At 44.7% G+C, this 19,889-nt stretch overlaps 1 protein-coding gene across 14 annotated transcripts in view; it reads left to right on the top strand.

Moving 5' to 3' along the window:
* The window catches only part of Frmd4a (FERM domain containing 4A), a 601,438-nt gene that overhangs the window by 565,921 nt on the left and 15,628 nt on the right, over positions 1-19,889 (top strand). For all 14 annotated transcript variants that reach the window (XM_074056623.1, XM_074056622.1, XM_074056621.1 and 11 more), the window contains 6 exons: positions 5,597-5,730; positions 9,765-9,887; positions 12,782-13,010; positions 15,707-15,763; positions 18,561-18,798; positions 19,614-19,781. In XM_074056623.1, coding sequence (XP_073912724.1) covers positions 5,597-5,730; positions 9,765-9,887; positions 12,782-13,010; positions 15,707-15,763; positions 18,561-18,798; positions 19,614-19,781 — 949 coding nt within the window. The remainder of the gene's footprint in view (positions 1-5,596; positions 5,731-9,764; positions 9,888-12,781; positions 13,011-15,706; positions 15,764-18,560; positions 18,799-19,613; positions 19,782-19,889) is intronic.

Below are 19,889 nucleotides of genomic sequence, written 5' to 3' on the forward strand. Positions count from 1 at the left end.
CATCCTCCTCCTGCATCTTGAGGAATCCATGCATTACTGTGGAAAGACCCTCTCTCCAGGGCAGGTGTGTGGGCATGAGGCACCATGTTACCATCGCAACCCAACAGTGTCCAAGACAGAAAGCTCCCACCTTCATGGAGTTTCCATTCCCGGGACAAACCAGACCGCACGGGACCAAGCTGGAATTTTAGCTCTATCTTACCATGTCCCTGTGACCTCCCATGTGGACATGGGGTTAATATTTCTATGAGGACTAAAGGAAGTGTGGTGTAGGAAGCTCCTGCTTAGGAGTTCTGTAAAAATCCACTTCCTCTTCCTTCTCCTCAGCTGTCTAACTGATAGGTACATGGTGGAATGTCTGCCAGCATTCCACTTTTCCTTGTTTGTCCACTCAGTGTTCTTCCTCTTTTAACATTATGGAGCTCTGGAATTGGGGTGCCAACCCCTAATAAAAGTTAAGAACATTTAAAATAAAAATAACAACTAATATTCATGGAGCACTTAATATGTCCTAAGCATCCATCTAAGAATCTTCCGAATATTCTCTTAATTCTCCCAACTGTGTTCATCCCCCATCTTCTAGGAGGATGGAAAAGGTATCTTGCTTGCCCACGTCCTAGAGCTAGTCTACAGCAGGGCTAAAAAACACTCAGACCTGCTAACTCTAAACCTCATCACACACTTCTGCTTTAGGAATCTCTGGTATCACTTTCCAAAGAATATTCAGGACACTCCTTTCTATAAATCTGGGTGTTGCTTGATACTTTATCTGCCCCCCAAAAGCATTCATGCATTATGTGTGTCTTTCAGAAGTATTCACATCACCTCTGCTTTTCCTTGGACTATCACACCAACTTTTTATCTTCACATAGCCCTTTCTAAACAGCCCTTAGCTTGTTCTTTTTCAATCTATAATTGTTTTTTTTTTTTGAGACAGGGTCTCACTAAGTAGCCTCAAATTCACAGTCCTCCAGCCTCAACCTCCCAAGTGCTGAAATTACAGGCGTGTACCATCACGCCCAGCTTTAATCTATAAATTTCAAAATCTCACTCTTCTGGGTACAATAAAGCTGTTCCATCCATCTTCCTACTTCATTAATCTTACAGACAGCTCAGATTAAACTCTTTAGCGTTCAAGGTCACAGTTATTTGGTTTGGCCTGTTGATAAGAGGAAGAAGTAAATCCTTTAATTAGACATGCCCTTCAAACTTGCAGGAGCCCATAGAAGAAACTGAAGCAAGAGGAGAGGTGGCAAGAATGTTTGTCTGGATGGCTTTAAAAAAAAAGAAAGCGGAAGGGGGATTGTACCATGTGCAAGTTTCCTTTTGTACAAATTGCAGAAGTGAAACTACCTGAGTAAGTTGTTTATTACATAGTAGACTTTCAAGTTTGGAGGAATCTCGGAAATTTGTTAACTGGGCATTTCAGAGATGGAAGCATGATGGCTCTGAGAGGTTAGGAACCCCAAGACTTTATACTGTTCCATAGCAGATCTGCAAGGAAAACCCAGGGGTCTTTTCTATCAGTCACTGTCCTGTTCCAGGGGAACAGATTTATGTGTATTTTATAATTTTTGTCACACTTAACATAAGACACTTAAGAGGTCTTCCTTGTGCAAAGGCAGGTGTGTGTTCAAATGACTGGCAATGGGGAAATCACAGGGACAGAGAGCTTCCATTCCATTCTTCAGCTCTGGATGCTCACGTGGAATTAACTCTGGGTCTAGAACCATTTTCTGTGGGCTCCTGAGCCTTTAGTTTGGGAGACTCCCATTGACCTGAGGCTCAAGGCTCTTCCCTCACTCAGTTTCTTCTATGGAAGTTGCCAGCCCGAGACTGAATCTCTGCCCCATGATTTCTGGCTTCTCTTTTCTTCTTCCCTTTCTTTCAGAGCCCCTGGCTTATTCAAAGAATGCCTAGAGGCCTTTGTGGAGGAGGTGGGTGCCTGCTCAGTGTCACAGAGCACCTGTTCTTTCTTCGGATACCCTTTCCTCTCTTTTTCTCTCTCTCTCTCTCTCTCTCTCTCTCTCTCTCTCTCTCTCTCTCTCTCTCTCTCTCTCTCCCTCTTTGGGATTTTTACTGGGTCCTTGGCCACCTCTCCTCATGGTGACCATGTGTACCTACTTGCAGGTGACAGCCCACAGGCTCAGATTACACAGGCAGCCTCAAACGTCAGAGCCCTCATGTCAGAACCATAAATTTCCTTTCAAGACAAAAAAGGTAGTGGGACCTCTTTTCAAATGCAGTCTGAAAACCTACCACCTGAGACAGGTCAGCATGGAGCTACTGTAGCTGGAATGGAGATCTCCAGAACCCACTGAATCTCCTTGACCAGATCCCACCTTCATCCACCCAGCCCTTGAGGCAGATCTGCAAACCCAGGGCTCAAGAAACCTGGTTTGAAAATCCTGCCTACACCTGTTAGTGCTCCTTTCTAATGTGAGCTTTGGAGCCCTAGCCCTACACTGAATTGCAAAGTGAAGTTCTTTCCTTTGACCAATACCTCCTTGAGTGACAGATGAGGTAGTTTCAATGATTTCTCTCTTTCTCATTGTATTAGGATGTGTGCATATACAGGTGTGTGTACACATGAACCTCTATGCTTCCTGGCACAGCACTAGATGCTGTGTACACATCATCTCATTTAGTCTTTACTACAAACTTAGGAGGACAGGCCACTTACTTAACGGTCACATATCTGGTGACTACTGACTGAGATTTCATCAAACTGGCTCAGTTACTTTACAGGGAGGTAACTTAGTCCCCCCGGGTTCCTTCTGGAGGGATTTCCAGGCTAAAGGTGTACAGCAGAGAGGCCAGTGTTAGGGCTGCCAGCTATGTGCGGAGAAGTTCTCTGGCTTACCAATATTCTCTTGCCATCTTATGTGGGTTTGGTATTTAGGTTAATTACTATAAATAATAATAATTCAGGTAGCATTAATGAGCCCTGGAACTCAAGGCCAAATCTTAACTAATCCCCTAACTGCAGACCCAATCATCCCAAAGTTGTGTGTTTGACTTCTTTGACTTCCCAGAATTTATATTATGTGATTTTTGACATTCTTGAACATAGTGAACTCTTAGATTTGACTTAATAAATCATCATTTTCTATGGAGAGGTTAGGCAAGGGTGAAAGAGGAAACAATGAATTTTTCACTGGAGCTAGAAAGCCTTTAATCTTCTTGGACCCAAGTATCCCCAGGCCCATTTTTTAAATTTGAAGTCTGACTTCCTCCCAGTATTCCTTTACATTCTTATTAATTTTTAGATGTTGGAACAGAGAGTGAGTGCCTCACTAAACTTTCCTGTGTCTCCAAATGGGATTGGTGACTGGTTATAAGAGAGCCAGATTAAGAGTCAAAATGACTTAGCCATGTTGCATGAAATGGATGTAGACTGGACTGGAGATGGTTTGGCACTGATAAGCACAGAGTAATTACTTATGGACCTAGAAAACCTGAACCATTTCAAAAAGGGGAGCTTGCACTAATATCCAGTGGCATGTCAGATGAGTGTGACACCATATGGTTCTAGTATACAGGAACCATGAGATAATGGAGTCTTAGTGAAGGTCATGCTCTTGCTTGAGTTTGCTTTTGAATTTGGATACCTGTAACTGAAGCATGTCAAAACCCAGGAAAGAATTACAACATAATTCAAAACTTGCAAAGTAGCTTCAAAAAATGAACAATATTCAGGTGCTAGATTTTTTTTTAACCAAGATGAAATACACCTTAATTACAACATCCAAGTCTATGATTGACAACATTTATTTGCTTGTTCACTCAAGCTAATTTATTTGCTATCAGGAGGGCATAAAGATGGCACATTTCTACGGTGATCACTGACAGCTGTTCTCAATTTCAAGCTCAAATGCACCAGGAAAGGAAAAGAACAAAGCCTAAGTCTGAGTCAAAATGTACTTAGCATTGAGAGTTCATTATTAGGCTTGTAAAGGTCTAGGTGCATGGTGATTAAGGGAATAAGGGTTTCCTGCTCAGAGATTTTAAATAAAAGTATAGACAAGTATTTTTACTGGGACAGTTGTTGGATGCAAAGGCATAAAAATTCTCTCAAGCCTTGTGTTACTGAGATGCCTTCTACCATTGTAAGAAACTGAACCATTGACTCTGGGAATTCCAGTTGATTATTCTCAAATCTGTTATCTTGTCCATGAACTATCTAATATTTGAAATATTTTATATATACAATATATAATACAATTCTTACTCCTTCTCCCCCCAAAAATTCTGCTGGGATTTTTATTGGGATTGCATTGGTTATACTGTTTAATTCATTGACAACTTTAAAACATGAACCTGCTGATCCATGACTGTAGGCTATCTCACTATTTATGTAGGTCTTTAATTGGTCCCAGTGGCGATCTTGCTCGACTTTAACTAGATTAATCTCACTAGGTGTTAGGGCTGACTTGATGCTGTTGTCAGTAGTATCATCTGAGCCCATTGGATGTACAAACAATGACCCAGCCCCCATCCATCTCTTACAGTTCTGCTCACCATGGCATGAGTAGAAAAGTAAACATCAGCTTGTCCTTACCAGGAAGCCAGTGTGCCTTTCCTACCCCTTCAAGATAGAAAATGTCTAATAGCTTCACTGTGGGAAGCCTATTTCAGGCTCCAAACATCACAGCACAGAAATTATTCTTTTGGTCTAACTCAAATTATTCCAGGTGGCATTTCAGCTCCTTTTTCTTTGTTTGGTTCACAGTTTGCCTTCTGAAAAGGTTTTCTTTATAGCAGCCTGCTTTTTGAATCATCACAGATATTCTACCCAGGAAAGAATGGAAAAATAACTTCTCTGGAGAGAATTTGCTCATGACACAGCATGAAGTTTAAAAATGTGATGGAATTCTAATTTTATTTTGAAATATATGTGCTTTGAAAAAAAGAACACCTAGCAGTAATTATCTCTGAGCAACTATTTTTATACCTGCCTATATTTTCAAAATTTTTATGGTCAACAGGCATTATCTTTGCATTAAGCAAAAAAACAAAGTGATTAATTAATTAAAATAAATTATATAAGGAGTTTTTTGGGAGGAGAGGAACTGGGGTTTGAATTCAGGGCTTTGTGCTTATTAGGCAAGGTGTCTTTTTTAAGTCGAGGTATCAATATGTAACCCAGGCTGGTCTCTAATTCATGATCCTCTTATCTTAGCTTCCTGAGTGCTGGTATTACAGGCATATGCCACTATGCCCAGAAAAAAAATCAGCATTTTAAATGGACAAAAGGAAATTAAAAACATGTATTAAAATTATTGGCTTGACCTTTACCTTCCCCCTTTATTGTGAAAAGTGTATTATAATTTGCTGGTGAGACTAAAGCAGGTATGTGGCATAGCTTAAGATAATCAAGAAAGATAAACTTCTTTTTCAGAAGTGTCCACTTTCCTGCCAGTCCTCTGACTTGCTATAAATTCCACCTGGTGCTGGAATTCACTGACACCTGTTTCATTTCACACTCCCTGGGGTAAAGCCCGTATCCACCGTGTGGGCTGCAGTTAAACTCATTCGTGCTCCAGATGTGTGTCTCCGTGTCAGCTGGCCTAGTAACCCTGCTGTTTATTGACAGGTTCTCAGGAATCGGACAGCTCTCAGTCGGCCAAAAAAGACATGCTGGCCGCCTTGAAATCCAGGCAGGAAGCTCTGGAGGAAACGCTACGCCAGAGGCTAGAGGAACTGAAGAGGCTCTGTCTCCGGGAAGCGGTAGGCAGCTAAATCTGTGTCGCCTGTCACGCCATCCATCCTAGACATGTACAGAAGACAGAGGTGGGGAGAGTGATGCAAATCCATTCCTCAATGCTTTGTCAGAAAAGTTAGTGGACATGGAAGGTGCTTAAAGCTGATGCTGGCCAAACCCTCAGTAGGACCCCACCAGAGGTCCAAGAGGTCCAAGACAAGTCATCCTAGCTGGTCCTTATCTACGCACAGCATTTCCCTTCTGTGACATTATTGCATTCAGTAGCATGACTTGCCACTGTTTTCCCAAGAGCGTCTACTTGAATTTATTGTTGTGGCAGCTTTAGCTTTTCCTATTTCAATTTCAAGTTTGTCTTTGGACATTGTGAAGCATCACTGGGACACCAGGATGTCACTTGAAATCTGCAGCCATTCTGATTAAAACTCATGGTCTGCTGTTTCTTTAACTTTTATTTTCAAATAATAAAATCTTGACCTAGAGCTATGTTTAACTTGATGTAAAGCAGCATCTCCTCCAGCATGTGTCTATTTACTGTCAGTCTTCCCCAGCACACAGACGCTCCCATTGCCGATGTCCATATTTTTTGAAATGTCCATTTTTACTTTAGTCTGTCTATTGCATGATGCTTCATTAGCAGTGTTTGGAGACTTGACTTTTTAATGTGCTGTGCATGTGTGTACACATATGTGCGTGTGTTTGCACATGGACCCAATGTGGGGGTTCTCTCCTGGGAGTGGTTGTTCTCCCTAGAACATGGCGCAGAGCTCTGTTGATAAACAGTTCCGAATGGGAATCATGAAGAGGTTCCCAAGCCCAATCCAAGAGATGTATGCCTCTCCCCCCTACCCCAAAATAATGCTTTGCAGCAGGAAGAATGAAACTAGGGGCCATCAAGGGAGATCTTGTTACATTTCAACTTGGCTTAATTATGGTCTGGATTGATTTAAACCCAAGCCTGCTCAAAGCAAAACTGTATTAGCACAAATCCATTGCAAATCTTAGGAAAGAATTGGCCTGGCTGGAGAACGTGCTATATGATACTGTTAATATTGGTGACATTTTTTTTTCAAAGAATATGCTTGGAGGGTAGAAAAAAATACGGATTTTGGTTTCTGCCTTTAATAATTTGTAAAGCCTTGTTTTGTTTTTAATAAAAGATAAGTCCCTAAACCCAGCAGGGAATCTAAATTAGAAAATGTAAGAAGCATGTCAAGATGAGGTGAGCATGCACCGAGTCCCCCTGTCTCTCCTAAAACAAAAGTAAAATAAGGGGAGCAAAACTCCCACTCTGTATAACAAAGTTGACAACAGAAAATGTAACTTGAGTGGAAGAAAGAACCCAAAAGCCAGTCGCTTGTTCCCGTGTGATTATTTCCACCAGCCTCTTGACGCATGTGTGGTAGAGGACTTGCAAAGCCTTCCTGCTAACTCTCACTGTTCCTGGAGACCTCGCCCTCAGCACAGAGCAGCAGGAAACACCGTTTGACCCCACGGGCATGGGGCAGCCAGAATGAGGCTGAGAAAAAGCTTTGGGCATGATGGAAATTGAGGAACCAAGCAGAGGCTTCGCAGCAGTGCGCTAAATTACTTCACCATGCAGCTCCGGTTACGTACGAAATCAGATTAAAAGTATCCGGAGAATTGACCCAGGCACTTTCAAGCAGATGGTGAAATATCAGTAGCCTCATTTTTCAATATATTTTAAAACCACGAACACTTTAGGGTTATAAATCCACGGCAATGTTTATAACTTTTCCTTCCTTTTTGTAAGTTTCAAGGCATGGAAAAGAAAATCCTGAGGCTATAAAGCCCTCAAGAAGGTTGTATTACTTATAGACAGATTTTGAGTGGGGAGCAGAAAAAAAAGTTGCAAAATATATAACTACTTTTTAAATTTTTTCCTTTATTGTTGTGCTAGGGATACATTGTGGCATTTACAAAAGTTCTTACAGTGTATCAAATATATGATCCTTGAATTCACCTCCTCCATTCTCCTTTATCCCCCTCCCCCAAAACACAACTACTTAGGAGACATTTGAGCCACATTTTTTTGGTGACTTTTTTTTGTGGTACTGTGGTTTGAATCAAAGCTTTGAGATTGTTAGGTAGGCCCTCTACCACTTAAGCCACACCTCCAGTTATTGAACCACATTTGAAAGAAAGACGAAAGGAAGGAAGGAAGGAAGGAAGAAAGAAAGAGAAAGAATAAGAGGGAGAGAGAGAAAAAAAGAAAGAAGGAAGGAATGAAGGAAGGAAAAGAAAGGGGAGGGGGCATCATGGAGTGGTTTGTACTCAAATAGTTGGCCATTGTGCTCTGAAATGTTTACTTTGAGGAATAAAAAGTTCACTTCCATTAAATTCACAAGATTGCTTCCAGTGATGTGAAGGCAAAAGGAAAGACATCCAGGAGAGTGGTGAGTGTGTGTGCATGTGCTCACAGGCATACACACACACGCACACACACACGCAGGAGAGGGCCACAATGACCACTTCAATGGGAAGACATTTCTGAGCTCTTCCTATTCAGAGAAGCCCCTTGAATTTTTGTGTAACATCTGCATTGATTTGGGACTGAAGAGCCTTTGCCACTGGAGTGACAGACACAGTGGCTCCCCCAGGCTTTTCTGGTCCTTGGAAATGATGACTTCTTGCAGCCATGCCTGGCCTCCACAGTATGGTTTGGCTGCTGACTCAAATTGATCTTTATTCAGTCCAGATGTCACATGCTCATATACAACCTGCAATCATTCCTCAGGTCCCCTGTGCAGTCCCAGTACCAGTGTCACCATGGGGATCTGACATCTAAATTCACTGCCATTGTAACCATAGCAGCTACACTTCCAGAGCCCCAAACACACAATCAACAGAATTTTTTAGTAGCCTGTCAGAACTATCAGTTAGATTTTCAGTTTCTACTAAAAGTCTTAATGGTATACAAGTTAGTGTCTTTTCAGTCCAGCCTGTGCCTTCAGTATGTGACCAACATGGAATGAATTTTCCATATTCAGTCTTTAATTCTTTAATCCCAGCATTTTCCTGGGATTTGTCAGATAAATAACACTCTTTTTAAGGAAACTCATTTGAAAGAAATTTTAAGCCTAGATCTTAGAAGAGAGATATTATTTGATGCAAGGTTTAGAGAAAGAAGACCTGAGAGATAGTATTGACTACTGCTGACTGTCTGGTGTGACCCTGCCTGCCACATAGTGGGCACACAGGACATTGGATAGATCAGCAAATGATATAATTAGAGTAGTATGGCAGCCAGTAGGACTTTTATTTACTTGACAGTAATTGATTTGGGGAACTTTCCAAAGAGCACTTAGTCTGTAGCAAAAGGACCACTCTCACACCTTTTTTTTTTCTAATTCATCTGTATTTGTTACGTCTTAAAGCAGAATGTGACTTGGGCACTACATTTCCATACACAAGCCTTGTTGAATAAGGGTTTACAACATACCTAGGAAGTTTCGTTTCTCTAAACAGTACTTTTCTTTGGAAAACAAGCCCTGTGGAGGATTCTTCCCATTGAGTTATTTCAGTTTCACACACTCATTTCTCTAGGACTAGTACATGCAGAACTACAAAGGATGGAAAATTTACAAAGCGTACCCTACAAGATAAAACTCAAGCCTTATTTTAACAAAAATTTTCTTTTTAAACATCAAGGTTATTTCAGAACACTTCAGTGACAGAAAACTTGGTCTAAGGAATCTGGCTTTAACAGCTAAACACTTTAACACAATAGGTTACATCTTACAGCAAACGTTATCTTGACCTGTTCCAAGTAAACCAAGGTCTCACACCTTTTTATACAGGTAAAATTTCATTTTGTGAGCTCTTACTTAGGTATAGTGCTTAGTGTTTCTTAACTGTGCATTAAATCTGCTCATGGAAGGGTATGCAAGGGTGTGCACAAGCACGTGCATGTGTGTGTGTGTTTGTGTGTGTCCATGTCTGTGTGTGTCTCCTAGAAAGAAGACAAGCATGTGCTTTGCTCTGATTTATAGTCACTCTGAATGCTGTTTCACACATGCAGGAGCTCACTGGCAAGCTGCCTGTTGAATATCCCCTGGACCCAGGGGAGGAGCCGCCTATTGTTCGGAGAAGAATAGGGACAGCCTTCAAGCTGGATGAACAGAAAATCCTACCCAAAGGAGAGGTGCGTTCTTCCCTACTGGTGTTGGATTCACTCACTTTATCCTTATTTTTCCCTCTCATTAGGCCTCCCAGGTTCTCGTTACTATTTCTTCATTGCATACTCAATACCAGTGTCTTTCTTTTTACTTTTTCTGGAGTGGGCTGGCTACTTGGTATGTGGTTTCCCTTGGTAGGATGGATTTGCTTGCCTTGGTGAGCATTTGGATTTCTGTTGACGTAGTTTGTCTAACACGCTAGGCCATTTGCAAGAGGGCAAGTGGCTTTGGGGAACATTCCACTGGCATTCATGTACACTGTCTTCGTAATGGCCTCCCAGCCCTTGGAATCTCCGAGTCTCACCTAATATCTGATCTCTGGAAGAAAACACTGAAGAGGAAGGGAAACTGGAGTCATGGCCATGGGGACATGGGTCTCACTGGCTGTGGAGAGACAATCAGAGCCTGTCTCCCATGGTCTTAATTTACCTGATTGCCAAAAGTACTGTATGAACACATACAAGATGCTTGGTCTATCCTGGCCTTGCTTGTCCGTGTTTAGAAGAGCTGGATTTCAGTATATTTTATTCCTTTGAACACTGAACACTGGTGGGTCTGGGCTTGCAGAATTCAGATTGTACCCTCCAGCCTCATGGTCTTCCCAAATTTATTCTAAGTAGTTACTCATTAACATGCTAGTGAACAGAAAACTTAAGAGGTCAGATCTCAAAGCTAATGGAAAAAGGATCATGTATACTTTGAGTCTTTGAAGAAGTGAGAATTAGAGAAACACAGCAAAGTATAGGGTCAGCATGAGGGTGAACTCAGAGGGGGACCCAAGTGCCAAGGGCCTCATGGAAGTGTTGGAAAATCTCCAAGACCTGTGGTTACAGGTCCCTGGGAGATGCAGACACACCTGACGCTTCATCCAGAATGAAATCTGGCCATTTCTGCTTTTCTAAAATGAAGTTCACAGTGCTAAGATTTAGCGTGTTAGTATACGAAAAACAGTTTATTTGGTGTTTAGCAACTGTCTGATGCTCAACAAATGTTAGTTGCTGGAGGTGGAGATGAATGTCAGAGGAGGGGTCCACTGAGGAGACTACCTGGTACCTTTCAAATCCCAGTGTTATTAGGACATCTCAAGAACTTCAGCTCCCCTTGTTGCTGGGCAGACATATGGCACTTAAACTTTAAAAAGTGCCTACTTTTAGTGAGTGCTCCCCAAGTCCCACTGGGTTTGCCACAGACCCACTGTAGCTTTCCCCACTTTACAGTAAAAGCAGACTTTAGTGCCCTCAGAACTCCATGTGCATCTGGGTCTTCATTACCTGCCCCTACAGGTAAAAGGAAGCAGTGCAGAAGCAAGTAGAACTCCACAGGGTTCCCCACCCAGGCAGGAGGAGCCCCACCTTGGTCTGTCACTGCTGCAGTTCTCCTGGATCTGTGATTTGCTTTCCTGGTCCTGTAACCATTTGCACAAACAGCCCATTCAGCCTTATACTTGCCTTGGTTTGAGTATCAAAATTTTTCCTGGATGTCCACAATCTCAGGGTGTCTTGTGCCAGGACTATCATAACCGCCTGGGAACAGCTGCTGGGGTAGCTGAAACTCACAGATGGGTCTTTGTCCTGTCTCAAGGCCCTGGGCAGAAGTCCATGTTGATAACCTTCCCCCATGAAAGAATGATTGTGGCCAGCATTGGAAGGATTGAGAGGAGTCTAGACCCTCTAACAGTTCTGTCCAGCCCTCATCTTTTCCTCTCCCTCCTGGTACCCATCCCTGCAGGCTTTAGGTACTCAAACTTAAATGAAATCAAGCAAAGAATGTTGTCCTTGGTAGAAGCATCCAGCCTGGCACACTGTGCTCAGAGGCAAGAATATTTTATTGAGCCACCAAACAGGAAGGTGTATGGATTCCAGGAAACGTAACGGGCTCATCCTACTTGGTTAGATCAAAACCTGTCAAACTTTAGTGTGACTGTGGATCACCTAGGGAAGGATCTCTGATCTCCCCTGGCCATGCATGGGTATTGGGAGATGTGGCTGTGTGTTTGTCACAGGCTCATGAGGTATGGGTTACCCTCAAGCTCCCAGGTGATACTGGCTCAGCAAGACTGAACAGCCCACTGCTCAAATGTCAACCTAACAGGTGCTGCTTGGAGCCAGCTTTGATGAAGGGATTTCACTGGGGATGAGAAGAAAAGAGAAATGGATAGCCTGACACTTAAGGGAGGCTGCAGTCACCCCCAAACCTTCACACACATGCATGAGGGGCCTCCCCTCTACCCTTCAGCAGCTGGTGTGTACACATCTGCAGAGGAGACGGCTGCACAGCCGGGGCCAGCTGTAGACACACCGTCCAGGGTACCATCATCTGGTCCTGAGGTGTGTCCAACACCCACAGCTGTGAGGGGAACACAACTTCCCTTTTGGAAGGGACAGAATGAGGAGGGAGCTAGCTGAGGAGAGAAGGAGGAGACCCTGGAGCCCATCCAAGGAGATAGGGAAAAACTGGTTCCACCAGCACCCACCACCCCTGCTTCATGGAAGGCCAGGCTGTAGCCAGGCAGGGCTTCCTTGAATAAGCAAGTACAATAAGAGCTTCCAGAAGACACATGGGTAAGTAGGGATACGTCCCAACATAAGGGACACACAAGTATGACAGGGCATGTGTGCGAGGCTGTGGAGATGCACACGTGTGAGCAAACCCATGCTGCATCCTGTGCCCCAAATGGAAGGAAAATGAAGCCAGTGGGCTCTGAATTTCCCCCAAAGGCTTTGTCTTCATGAACCTGATAGAGGCAGGAGAAATAAAGCCAGGCAAAACTTGGGATAGGGCCAGGGTCAGGGTGGGGAGGATGGACTCTCCGGTGCCCAGTCATTCCAACAATTGTAATCCGTGACTTACTCTCCCACAGGAAGCTGAGCTGGAGCGCCTGGAACGGGAGTTTGCCATTCAGTCCCAGATCACCGAGGCTGCTCGCCGCCTGGCTAGTGACCCCAATGTCAGCAAAAAACTGAAGAAACAAAGAAAAACCTCTTATCTGAATGCACTGAAGAAGCTACAGGAGATTGAAAATGCGATCAATGAGAACCGCATCAAGTCTGGGAAGAAACCCACCCAGAGGGCTTCACTGGTCATCGACGGTCAGTGCCATAGCTGCCCCGACTCCACTCCCAGAAACCAGGTCCTATTAGAGTTCCCAAGTCCAGCTCCCAGGATGGCCTAAGCAGCCCCTTCCCCATCCTGTGCTTTACTGTCCATCCATAAGGATGAAGCCGAAGCGAATGAGACCTAATGCTCAACACAGCGGTCAAGTGCACACAGACCCACAGATGAAAGGACTGTGCACAGAGACCCTTGCTAACACGACCAACACCTCCCTGGGCAAGCCTGTAATGAGTTGCTGACTATTCTCAGCCCTCACTATGAGCTAAGCTGAATGATTATGCTAACCCAGCCTCGCCTAGAGCTAGTCCAGGCTCTGCCATTCTCAGGGACCTGACTACCCCTCTCCAAGGAAAGGCTGACCACTCTGGTACATACAGCAGGATCTCCTGTATTCATGCAGGCCCCACAGGCCACCATACCTGCTGCCCTTTGTCCCTTCAGGCTGATTCTGTTGCTAGCGGCCTCCTATCCCAAGAGGCTTAGGAAGTCTGGACTGTCCCCTTCCAATTGTCTAGAGCAGGAGCCACCATCTGGGCTCAGGAGTTTGGACTGGTGACGTTTAGGAAACTCCAGAAAGAAATTCCCCTAAATCCACCAACAAACATTGTTTCCTCAGCCATTGTAATCCTTTTCTCTCTGTCAGCGAATTCTTGACAATATACATCAAGTATTCTGTTCTAGTGCATGCATGCTTCAAATACTTTTGCTCCAGGAAGAAAGGAAGGAGAGTAGAGGTTTCTAGGAGCTGGGGGTCGGGAGATGAGGAGTTATTGCTTGATGGATATAGAGTTTCAGTTTGGGAAATCTGTTTTCAGTCTGTTATCCAAACAGAGGGTGGAGGGTGGTGATGGCTGCACACCCATGTGAATGTACGTGGTGCCCCTGAAATGAACACTTTAAAAAAAGGTTACCAAAGTAAATCTGATGTTTCTATACCTTTTACCACACTTGTATTGTGGAGCTACAGCTTGACAATGTGGCACATAGACAAGCAATGGTGGTCTGGAAAGTCAAAGGCAGGACACAATGTCTCCCTGCTCACCCCCATCAACCACAAGAAAGTGAGTTCCTAGTTGAGAGAGGGAATAGGGCAGTTGATCATTAAAAAAAATCCTTTTGGGCTAGAGGTGTGGCTCAAGAGGTAGAGCACCTGCCTAACCAGTGGAAAGCCCTGAGTTCAAACCCCAGGACCACCAAAAAAAATGCTTTTGCTATAGGAAATTGGAAATACTCAGGTTTCTGTATCTCATCTGTTGTTCCTGACCGTGATGTAATTTTCCCCCACTCCCTAACGGGCTGCAGACTTCTCTGTCTCATGCCTTCTTTGAGACCTCTGTCTCCAAGGTACTTTGGCTTCCCAGCTCCACAGAAACCAGAAGAGCCAAATCTGGGAAGAGCAGTACAAGGAGGCCCCACCTCCTGCCACATGGCCACAGGAGAGCCTGCTCTGTAGCCTGCCTGAGTAAGGCTGTTCTGTTGGGTCCACTGACACAATTTGTTTCTAAGTCATTATCTGTACCACCTCCTAAGTCCTTCCATCCAAGGCTACATCCATTTTTTTTAAACTGTTCAAGAATCTGCCTTCTCTGTTTTGCTGCCTCATTGAAATGGTTTTCATTGCAAAGGGCTAGCTGAGTGAGGAATTAGTCTGCTTCTTTGTTCCTTAGCATGGCTTTTTATGTCAAGAGAGAAAACTCAGGCTGGGCCTGATCGTACTTGCCTGTAATCTCAGCTATGTGGGAGGTAGAGATAGGGGAATAGCAGTTCAAGGCCAACCCAGACCAAAAAAAAAGGAAAAAACAGTGATGAGAAATATCTGTAATCCCAGATAGCACACATAAGAGGACTGGGTCCTAGGCTGGCTAGGAAAAACCTGAGACCCTACTTGAAAAATAACTAAAGTAAAAAGGGCTGAGGCCACACCTCAGGTAGTAGCACTTGCCTTTCAAGTGTGAGCCCTGAGTTCAAACACCAATACTGCCAAAGAGAAAAGGGTAAAACTCTAGACCCGGAATCTGAAGACTTGAGACCTTTGCTGACTTTGTCAGGAGAACAGTGCAGCTTTGGACACAGCCTCCTTCTGCAATGCACCTCAGTTTCCCCAGTGGTGAAAGAAGGAGGATTATTTACTGTCTCCCTCATGGGTGTGCTCTTACTTGAATGGTGTCTATAAAAATAAGCTTTAGAGAGGTGCAGTCTGCACTTAGCATGCTTGTTTTCTCCTCTAATGACTTAAGTTTATTAAGAAACCATTTATTGCCATGGGAGCAAAACTAAGTTCCCTGCCCGAGTTTCACATTTACAGAAGAAAGAGCAGCTGACTTCCTTCGGTTTGGTCAGTACATGCCCTGAGTTTGTGCTGGGACAATGCTGTGGCTTGGCCAGGCCAGGCAGCCTTTCTGTGAGATGCTAAGCCTCTGCTCTGCAGTGTGCCACGAACAACAGCAAAAACGCACAAAGACTGGGGAGGATCGCAGTGTCAGGGCGGGGAGGATAAGCTGATGGCCACCACGGGGACTGTCAGAAAAAACACCCGACAGCATTTTTTATTATAGTTCATGGGTTTGTCTCTGATTAGAAAGATGTGGGGGATGGCCACGCTCCTTTCTACAGAGAGGGCTTTGTTTCTGGAATGTGCTAACCTTGTAGACTTTGGCTTTTTGTCTTCCAGATGGAAATGTTGCCAGTGAAGACAGCTCCCTCTCTGATGCCCTTGTTCTCGAAGATGGTAGGTTTTCCATTTCCTACTCTGAAAGGAGGGACACAGATTATACCAGGGCTATTCTGTATGCAGTCAGGGAATGGCCTTACATGAAGGCAAGAGCCAGGGCTAGGGGGGCTGCTGGATTCCCCTAGCTCTCTCTTTCGCCATAATTCACTGTGGGACAGGAAGTGGGCAGGTGCCACACTGACACACTTATGGGAATTTTAGTATTTTCCAGGGCCCAGGAGTAAGATTTGAGGTGATATTTAGTGAGTGGTGTTTTACTATTTTAGAAGCCAAAATCACATTTTTAGCTAGAGAATCTACACTTGTGTGGAGTTACCTTTTGAGTACTCATAATGTCGAGGAAAGAGGTGGAAATTGGTTTGGATCACAAATCAAAAATGGAACCCGTGGGGAGAGTCTGAGAGAGTAGGAAGGACTGAAACCAACCCTGTGTCCCTTTCTGAGACAGTAGTAGAAATGAAAATGGGGTGTCCATTGGAACTCTTCACCCCTGCAAATTGCCAGTATATTTCTTAAAGCAATTCTTTAAAAAACAGAGTTGAACTCCAGCAAGAATTCCAAACTCAGAACCAGTGTGGAGACTGTTCCTGCGGATGTTAAGCCAAAACATAGGGAAGCAAGGCATTAATTATGTGGAAATATATTAAGTGGCAGTTAATTTTTTTTGCCCTCTAGGGAAGCCTCAGGCGGGCAGTGATAAGTGGTTATTCAGATGGAAAACATGAAAGGCCTACCCAGTTATAGTAATAATGATAATTGCAGTAATAATAATGGTTGCTCTTGATGTGGGCAGAGTCTGGAGAGTCATCTACCCAGTGGTCGTGGCCCTGCTATTAGAAATCAGCTTGGAATATTTTATTGTCCACTTCATTGGATAGGTGGGGAGGACATGGGGCTCCAAGGAAGGCTTGTTTTGAGTATCAGAGACCCCAGTCCTGTTTGTGGGCCTCTGGTACTCCCGTTTCTCTCCCGGAGAGAGTAACAAGTTAGTGACATTGGTTTGTGATAGAGGAGTTGCCAGGAAATACAACATGTCATTGGTTAATTTTGAGACATCCTTTATCTCAGTTTCCTCTCTGTCCCAGACCCACCATCTCCTGAGGGGAATGTTCTCGCTCTCTCTCTCTCTCTCTCTCTCTTTCTCTCTCTCACGCACACATACACATCATGCCTGGCTTATTGGTGGTGTCTCACTAACTTTTCCCCCAGATTGCTGGCCTCATACTGAGAGCCTCCAATCTCTGCCTCCTGACTGTCTGGGAATCCAGGCGTGAGCTGTCACACCTAGCTCTCACTTTCTAAAGCCTCTTCCTGTATTGATCTGGGGGCAAAAGAGATGTGGTAATGGTGTGGATGTCCAGGCTTACTGGCTGGGGGTGCTGAGAGTTAGGCTGTGAAAAGACCAACAGTTGAAAATGGATTTATAGGCTCTGGAATGGTTGGTGGTGCTTCCTTCAGCCCTTCCCCCCAGTGCCTCCCTTGGTTTGCTGCTCTTCTTCTCTCCCCTGTGTCGCCCAGCCCCAAGCTCTCATCCCTGGACTGCTTCATTAATCCTATACCCTCTATGGCTTCCCCCATGGTAACCTGCCAGGTGAATAGTTCACCCTGACACATGTGCATATAACCAGTCACAAAGGTTGCTTGTGGCTTGCGGACCAAATCCCAACTCCTTGCTTAGAGTTCAAGGTCCTTATCAGCTGGGTTCCTTCCTTATTCCAGCATGCACATAGTGGTTTGATGCACACAGTGGGTAAGCTGCACTGCCCAGAACTCCTCCCTTGCTCCCTCTTCCCCACTCACCAGTGGTTGGCACCTGCTGCTCAACCTCATGGCCTCCACATTTTGGCTGCATGTCTTTCCTTCCTCCTCTTCTGCCCACTCACTGTTCAGTTCCCTTCCACACATCGCCTTCCTGATGACTGGATTTACTCCCCCTCTAGCACCCTGTAACCTGCTAAATCATTACTCCCTGAATGCAGGGAGACATTTAGCCCCTCTCCTTCCCCAAAAAACTTAGAGGCAGTTTCTAAATTAAAATGTTTCAGAACAGGGCTTGAGGATATAGCTCAGTGGTAGAACATTTGTCTAGTATGCATGAGGCCCTGGGTTCAATCCTAGTAGCACAAGTTAACTAATTAAAATATATCAGAACAGATTAAAAGACAGTATAGGTAGCTTTAGGAACACAGAAAAGAGTAGATAACCAGACACACCATCAGGTAGTTTCACCTGACAGAGATATACCTTCATTCCTACAAATGTCCACTGGGTGTCAGCTCTCAGTCCTAGCCTTAAGGATATAGTAATGAATGGGGCAGATAAAATTTTCATGGAGCTTAAATTCCTCCAAAGCAAATCAGATGCTTAATGTCTCTTGAAAGAAGTTATGGGGTGGGAGTGTAGTTCAATGGAGAGTGTGTGCTTAGCATACATGAAGCCCCAGGTTCAATCCCTAGCACTAAAAGGCAAGAAAGAAAAAGTTACAATACAATAAATATAACTACATTCTGCTGTTTGGTATGAGGCAATCATTTATTGAAGGTATTGAATAAAGTCCAGAGTTCATTTGTATCTTATCAAAAGTGATGCCTCTCTTCCTGTTTTGTTCTGCTGCGAGCGTAGGTTTGGTTGACTTTGCTTTGTCTCAGCAGAGTCATGGGACTCTTTGTGACGGGGGTGAAGCAAAGGTGTTTCTTTGCCATGTGGCTCCAAGGCACCGTGCTAGGGTGAGGGCTGTGGCCCCAGGCTTGCAGAAGGGATGACCTGCTCAGTTCCTGTCTTTGTCTTTGTGCAGAAGACTCTCAGGTTACCAGCACAATATCCCCCTTACAGTCTCCGCACAAGGGACTCCCTCCTCGGCCACCATCGCACAACAGGCCTCCTCCTCCCCAGTCCCTGGAGGGACTTAGGCAGATGCACTATCACCGCATCGACTATGACAAGTCACCCATAAAGCCCAAAATGTGGAGTGAGTCCTCTTTAGATGAGCCTTATGAGAAGGTCAAGAAGCGTTCCTCGCACAGTCATTCCAGGTGAGTTGGCATGAAGCCCAAAGGAGGTCACTGCCCACCCTTGGACAGAATCAAAGGCCATTAACCACCACCCACAAATCCCTAACTCCAAGCCAAGTAGATCTCCATCCTGGGATTGCCTTTCTACTGTGCTGTGCTCACAGTGCCCCCTGCTGCCCACTCTGTTGAGGTACAGATTTGCCATCTGAAGGGAAATTGAAGTTTTGGCTCTTAGTCAACCTGCTGGCAGATGGCTTTAATGTCGTTAAATTCCACAGGAATTAATTAGGAAATCTTAGGCAGCACTATTCCAAGATGGCAAATGAGAGGCCACTCATAGGAATCCCAAAGTGGCTCAGATCCTACGCCATCTTCTGACATAATTCTGGAGCCAAACCACAGTAATCTGAGCTGTGCGTTCTCAGCTCATTGTGTGGATAATATGATGGAGAGAGTTTTTGGAAGGCGTTTTTTGGTCTGCTTCTCTGTTTTCCTCATTTCTTTTAATTACACACCCTATAAATATCCAAGTGGTGCTCCAGCAGGTAAGTACTTATGTACTTGTCCTTAGAGGACAGGGGTTTGACAGAATTGTCACCCTGTGCCTGTTACAGAGAAGACAGGAGAGGGTCTGTATCTCATTGCCTGGGGGTCAGGGACAAGCCCCCCACACCCTGGGATGGAAAGGTGGGGACCACAATAGAGTTCGGGAGGGTGAGGGTGGAGGTTCTGGGCAAGCTTACCCTATAAAGATCCACGTCCCAAGCTCATCACCCCCTGGTGGAAAGGTGCCATGATATCCCAGCAGTGATCAACATGGCTCCCTTCATCTGTAGTAGTCACAAGCGCTTCCCCAGCACGGGAAGCTGTGCTGAAGCAGGAGGAGGAAGCAGCTCTTTGCAGAACAGCCCCATCCGTGGCCTCCCGCACTGGAACTCCCAGTCCAGCATGCCATCCACGCCAGACCTGCGTGTCCGGAGTCCCCACTATGTCCATTCCACCAGGTGAGTCTTCCAGTCTTTCAAGCACCTGTCTCCCTGGACCATACTTCCTTTGTACAGTGAGGCTTTGCTGGCCCCCAAATAACCCACGAAACAGCTGAGCTGTTCTGA

This window comes from Castor canadensis, chromosome 15 (assembly GCF_047511655.1).
Source record: "Castor canadensis chromosome 15, mCasCan1.hap1v2, whole genome shotgun sequence".
NCBI lineage: Eukaryota > Metazoa > Chordata > Mammalia > Rodentia > Castoridae > Castor > Castor canadensis.